The sequence below is a fragment of the Aulostomus chinensis genome, chromosome 2, assembly GCF_037954235.1.
Source record: "Aulostomus chinensis isolate RoL2024-O1b breed Wild chromosome 2, RoL_Achi_v1.0, whole genome shotgun sequence".
NCBI lineage: Eukaryota > Metazoa > Chordata > Actinopteri > Syngnathiformes > Aulostomidae > Aulostomus > Aulostomus chinensis.
The window spans coordinates 23,389,379-23,396,426 of record NC_141321.1 but is presented as its reverse complement, the minus strand read 5'-3'; the positions used below and the strand labels follow the sequence as shown (position 1 = coordinate 23,396,426).

The following is a 7,048-nucleotide window of genomic DNA, read 5'->3' as shown; positions in this document are numbered from 1 at the left end:
TATTCCGCTCATGTACTCCTCGCTCAAAAACACGAGTGCGGTTTGCATTTGCATGTTTTTCTGTCATCTGAGAGATTTTTTTTGGATGTTAACGGGGGACGTGCTTTATAAAGGCTCTTTGGTTCACACTTGGGTAACATTTTTTTGTCGGTTTTAAAAAAAAAAAAAAAACATTTTCTGGCGGTTTAAATTTCCAAGACATACAAGTAAAGGTAGGAGTAAAAATGATGTCAAAAGCAATTTATCAAACACAGAATGTGAAAAAGTGTTCTGACATATCAGACACATGCTCCCTTTTATGGTAAAGAACTGAGCTCCAAAGTAACTCAGGTGTGAACAGAAAGAGAACCGATGAACTCAGAGCTGAAGTAAACCAAAAAAAAAAAAAAAAACAAGCCTGAATCCTCTTTCAAATCAGCTCACGCTAAAAAGAACTCAGTGCCCTTTCTGTTGGTACATGCTTGGGATTATATGTGAAAATTATGTAATATGCAGGATTATTTCCTGAGAAATAGATGCAAATGTCACTACAAGTTTTAGTATTTCTATGAAAACTCGAAGTTCACTCAAAGAGCATACGCCGCTGCTGAGGTCTAAGTAATATTTCCTTAGAAATAAATGAGAATGTCCAATGACATTTTTATTTTTATGAAAATCTCTCACTCTTTGATTGACATATTTAAATATCTGCAGCAGCATTTTACTGGGTTCTTCCTCTGCTAATGCTCCAGAAGGTTTTGGGTAATCTGTCAAACAAACAAACAAAATATACCAGCTTTGGTGGAGGTATAACCAGATGTAGTGCACATTGATCTAAGAAGTGAAATTCCTCATTTGCTTGTGCATAAACTATTTTCAGTAGGTTGTTTTTGTGATTATTTCAGGCTCAGCAAATAAGGAAATGTATTTTTAATGTTTGCTCATGATAGAAATAAGAGAGGACAGCTGTGTTTACCTGTTGTTTCTGGAGAGTTGGAGGGTAGTTACACCATTGTGATGAATCTACTCTCAGAAAAGTTGCAGTTAAAAAAAAAAAAATTCTGTTAAAAATTTGGAAATCTCTAAGACCTGAAACATGTTCTGAAACCTTTAGGACTTTTTTAGACATGCTTTCCTGCTCTTTCACTACCACCCAAAGTGTGTGTCTGTCTGAATTTGCGTGAGATTTAAAGAGATTCCGGTAGTGAAAGGTAGTTGTGTTTACATGTTCTTGTGTGTGTGTGTGGATGATCAAAGTGCATCGTGTGTATGAAAGACTTGCATAGATTTTGTGCAGTTATTTGTGTGTGTATCTGTTTGTGTGTGTGAGTGTGAGTGATCAAAGCACATTTGTGTGAAAGGTTTTTGGCACCTGAGTCTAGTGCAGCACCGCTTAGGGATTGTGGGTAGATCAAGAAAGCACCCGTAGACCTGAAGGTTTGATACAGCCGCACAGCAAGAATGAATCCAGAAGATATCAGTCGATATCAGTGCCTAGGATCAAGAGAGCAAGCGAGCAGATAATTATGCTGATATGTTCAGAAAACAGAGGAAAATAGGAATGCATAGAGGAGATGGGAGGAGGATGAGGGGGTGGAAGTACACCAGCTGTCTGGGGAAAAAAAACCCTGTATATTCAGCCATGAAAATTTGTTCAAGCAAGTAAACTTAAGCTAAAAACACAAGTCCATAAGTCCACAAAAGCCGAGGTATTGCTTACATTTACATTAAAACAAGGTGCATGCACAGATCAGGATGTAGTCATTGGGAATCTGTGTTAATTTTACAGAGAAAGACCATTTTTGATGATAGTCAGTGTGTATGGCGGCATCATTAACGCTGCATGACTTTGTAATTGGAGCACATGAGTAAACCAGGGAACCCTGTCGTCAATTGCTAGAGACTAGAACGCAGGTACATGCATTTTACTGTGTATACATGTTGATTGCATCAGTGATAAGGTCAAGGTAAGTAAGTGACTCGTATGCGCTGGTGGTCGCCCCGTGGTCATGGCAACATGTTTATGCATGCAGAGCAGAGAGACTCCCTGGTGAGAATTCTTTTCTGCTTTTGAATCCTGTTCTGGGCTGCCAAAGAGCAGAGATGCCCTGTCACAAGAATGATGTACTGATCATAGAAGGATTGAACAATTAATAGAAGTTTCATCAGAATATTTTGAAATAACATCCAATTGTGCATTGAATATCAAGTGCAACATTATGACGGCAGAGATACTTCAATCTGCAAGTTGTATTCTACACATTCAAAACATCCTGTCCTACCTATCCTCACAAAAGCCATCCATTATATACAATTTTTTTTACAGTTCAATGATGACACAAGAGTAATAAGTCTCTGAGGTTTAAAACTATTTAAATGCCATACTCAGGGTTGTCCATTGCACTGTGAAATCCGATTTTTTTTTTATCCCTTATTAACAGTCTTGACAAAACTACAATGCTGCTGGCTTTGCTTGAGGGAATTTCTCCTTAGAGGATGTCCAAAATTACACCCCCCCCCCCAAAAAAAACCCACGTCAAATGTGGTGTTAAAAACTGATCAGAAATGATTGCCATTGTGACTCATTCATTTGATGAAGCTATGATAACGGTAATTAGGGCCAAGGCTTAAAGTTAATTCACACTGTTGTTCCATTTCTCATGTACCATTTTTAACCTTTGTACCTTAACTCGCTTACATCTTCACCGAGTGAAAAGGTGATAATTACTGTCTGTAGAGGTTCAGGAGTGATGTCTTCTCACGGATATTGTGACTGGACCACTGCTGTTTGAGGGTGGAGGCTGGAGGAGTTCATGTTAGACGAGATTAGAATACACTGGGACAGTTTGAGTGTACTGTATTTGACTTTGATGCATGTGCTTCATGTGACTCCAATGCTCAGCGCACACACATACACTCTCTCTCTCTCTCTCTCTCTCTCTCTCTCTCTCTCTGTCTCATTATCACACACACACACACACTCACATTCTCACATTTACATATATTCTTAGATGGTAATTTCATTGACCTTTGCCAGTCTAAACTGAAGTATGAATAAGTGCATGCACACCCACACGCATGCACGCACACACACACACACACACATGCACGCACACACACACATGCACGCACACACACACACATGCACGCACACACTCACACATGCACGCACACACACACACACATGCACGCGCACACACACACATGCACACACACACACGCATGCACACACACACACACATGCACGCACACACTCACTGGTTTCACATTTGGTCCATCTCTTGAGGGTGTGGAAAATGGAACAGGCAACAGTTTGGTCAGCGTCTTGCAGGTCATGCAACTGTAAAGATTAAAAAGCAAATGTGTGTGTAATTGTAATCACATAATAGATCTTTACTAATTTTCTGTTGTGAGATTTTGTTGTATTTGGTATTAATCATATATTAAGCTAATTTGCTCCCACAAAAGTGCATATGCACAGATCTTACACACTATACCTTTGCCTTCTTGGAGCTTCAGGTGATGTTTGAGAGCACAATGTATCTTCTGGTAAACTCAACTAATTCTGATTTTGGGGGGGAATAAGAATACCAGATTTGCGAGGTGATATGCATGCCAGCTTTTAATATAATAGGCACAGTGCCCCAAGAAACAGAAAAGAAAGTGAGACTCATGATTAAAAGGCGAATGCTTCATTGCAACATGAAATCTCCAAGTGATTGAAGCTCTAAGCAGATGAAACTGCACTGTTACTGCCTGCAGTGTTTGAGAGTCATATTGGCTTTGTATCCATCATTGTAGTTTCCATGGAGTTAACCTAAAGGGTAATGTAAAAAACCTTAAAATAGATCTGAATTTAGCACTTGACAATTATAAGTGTAATCTGTATTAACACAGCACATTTCAAAATCCAAGTTCCTTTAAAAGGCATCCAAACACCAAAAGTCTGAGAATGATCTGACCTAACTTCCTCTGTAAACTATTATTTCATTTCAAATCCAATATGCTGGAGTTACAATGCATGTTATTCTCCAAATTCAGTGTATATTGTTGCTGCATTCATCTGTTGTCTGTACTCATTCACAAATATCAACGAGACATTAGGGCTTAACTGTGTCCCAGTGTGCACCGGGTAGGAGGCATTGTGCATTTTGACCAGATTATCAGCTTTTTCAGGACTCAGATATTTCGACCGACAAAAAAAAAAAAAAAAAAAAAATTGCATTAAGTGCTACATACAATTAGAATTTTCTCATTTTCATAAATGTCCATGGTTGGAAGTGGTTGACATCAGTTTTAACTATACAACCCCCAATAAAATGCTTACAATGCAAAATACCTCAACATGGTTTAGATTTAACAACCAAGCTAAATTCAACAACAGTCTAATCTGTGTGTCACCCTGTGGCTCTATAAGCCACATTTATGAGATGTACATGGAAGCACACAGTGAAAGTGTGCTGTCTCTTTCATTCAATTTGTGCTGGCTGTCGGTGTGAAATTAGCATTTGGTTTACTAAGGCGGCAACATATTATAGAGTCAGTGACTAGAATTGCCCTCTAGATACATTTTGGCTGGAGGATGAATCCAAGGGTGAAGTTTTGTGTGGGATTCCAAAACGTTTTCGAAGGCTGCACCGAGAAACATTACAAATGTCACAAATTTTAATTGAAGTTTAGTTAAGACGGATAGGTGGGAGTTTGAGTATCCTCTTATATGTGAGCCAAATTAATCCACAAAGAATGTTGCATGTTGTAACTCTTTAGATTACATATGTCCACCAAATCAGTGTGGAAAAAAAAAAAAAGCTTTTTTGAAATACATATCATGGCCCCAGGCTACTGCCATCAGCCAAGAGTTTTAGATGGGACTCCTTGCCATGGGTACATGACACAATGCATGTTCAAGACTTAACATCTCTGAGGTCATAAAATTTAATTTGATTCGCATGTGCAAAAATATATACATTGTCATTTCAGTACTTGCCCTTAATACCCAGGTTACTGCAGTCAAATGTATATTTCCAATTTTTTTAAAGTTCAAAGGTGTATCATTGAAATGTCTCAAAACAACCTTTTCAGTTTTTGTCGAGTTTTGCTCTTGTGTATCCAAAGTATGTCTAACAGTATTATTTGTTATATCATTAATGAATCGGGTGATGAATTTAGTCTTTGAAGTAGTTGTTACCCTTGTGTTTTTTTAACGTGATTTTCAGTGAATCTGCAAAAAGCCAAGATTTTGTCTTAGCTTTGACGACTCCAATAATCTCTCCGTGTCTTTGTTGAGGGACCTTGTAGAGAAATTAACGATCCGTCTTTAAGACTCAATGAACATTTGACAAAATCTCTAAGCGCTGTCGTTGGAGGTCATGGTTACTAAAACATCAGATATTGCCTTCAATTATTGCACTTAATTTTTTCAAACAATGTAGTATTCTTTCCCCGCATACTTATAAATGACATATTCATCTTGGTTGACGAGTGTCCTCGCCACATAGACACTATTCATAGATCTACTATCTAAGGATCAATAACTTCCTGTGCATGACCATTGAGCATTTTTTTATTGAAGCTATTTTACCTTTAAAAAAGAATCTTTCTCCCTCCATCTCTGTAGCTCCATGCGGTGGACAGTACGGTGGATCAGAAGGAGTTGTTCTGTCACCAAACTATCCTCTTAACTACACTACCAAACAAACTTGCTCCTATTACATCACAGTGTCCCCACAGTTTGGTAAGTACATGGACGATCTCGCCACGCATGCTCCTGACAACTGTTGTAAATGAAACAGCAATGCAAAAGGATCATTTGTGTGTCTGCTTTTTTCTTCAAATGTTCTCTCCTCTGTGCTGATCATATTTTCCAGTCGTTTTTGGTCAGTTTGCCGTCTTGCAGACAGCAATGAATGACTCAGTGGAACTCTTTGATGGAGCCAATGAGAATGCTCGACTTCTCAGTTCGCTGGCTGGCTCACATTCAGGTGAGTCTCCTGTGGATGGAAACTGGTGTCAAATACATAAGAAGGAATATTGGGTGATGTTCATTCCATTGAAGTTATTTTTTTAGATCATATTTTGTCTGAAAGTGGTCTGTCTGTCAGAAGGAGCAGAAATTTGGTGAATATGACATTCATGTATGAGTGACAAGTGCCATATGGTAGCTATAGGAATTACAGCCACCTTAGAGTAGAAAGTTACATGATGTTAACAAAAGGCGAGAAAACTCTGTAATAGGAGGTGGAGGGAGCAGTGGATGGATTGATAGAAAGAAGAGGAGTGTGAGTCATGTTTGAGGCTACTGAGTGGAGAAATCTATTTCTATGGTTCTTTAATGTTGTTTTGATTGCTTATGTGAGTGGATACCATGCAGCTGCAGCTGGTCGTTGGATTTCTGTGCTGGGTGGTGAGTGTTGGCTCATCCTTTCTATCGAAACAGTGATCATTTGAACCTAAACCATGATCTTTTCCTCACCCTGACTAATGTTTTTGAACCTAACCCTAACCAGACCGGGCTGAGAGTATGACGTATGGGAGCTTCACAACAAACAACTCAAATCTGTATGGTTGCAGGACTTATTGGCGACGGGTGTGTGTTTTTCATTTGCTTGGTTCATCGGTATCACAGAGGAACATGCAAAAGTGATGTAAAGTTGTAAAAAAAAAAAAAAATCCATCTGCAAACTGTTCTGTCAATGGTCAGAAGTCTTGCTGGAAGGATTCTCCTTTGGGACAAGACCTCTGTGTCCAAAGTCATTCATCCATTCACTCCAGAGGTCATTGCTCTTAGACTGCATGGAAGCTCTGCTTCCTCTAAAATGTCATGGAATAAATTCTCAAATATTTGCCATCTTATTTACATTCCTTTTACTAAAAGTGCGCTAAAACTTGATCCACTATTTTACTTGTTCAATCAGAATCAGCTGTTTATCACAGATTGTCTGACGCAATTTTCTTTTTCTCATGTTCCCATAGCAGCAGGGCGTATTAAAACCTGTTGAAGCACAGCTTCAATGAACTGCATTGGGGCAGCACAGAAGAGCTTTTTTCACTGCAGTGAGCTAGACACTGA

General features: G+C 38.8%; 1 protein-coding gene across 2 annotated transcripts in view; it reads left to right on the top strand.

Annotated features, from left to right (window-relative positions):
- The window catches only part of LOC147269485 (CUB and sushi domain-containing protein 1-like), a 406,566-nt gene that overhangs the window by 311,170 nt on the left and 88,348 nt on the right, over nt 1–7,048 (top strand). For both annotated transcript variants that reach the window (XM_086185701.1, XM_086185692.1), the window contains exons 33-34: nt 5,597–5,713; nt 5,847–5,960. In XM_086185701.1, coding sequence (XP_086041827.1) covers nt 5,597–5,713; nt 5,847–5,960 — 231 coding nt within the window. The remainder of the gene's footprint in view (nt 1–5,596; nt 5,714–5,846; nt 5,961–7,048) is intronic.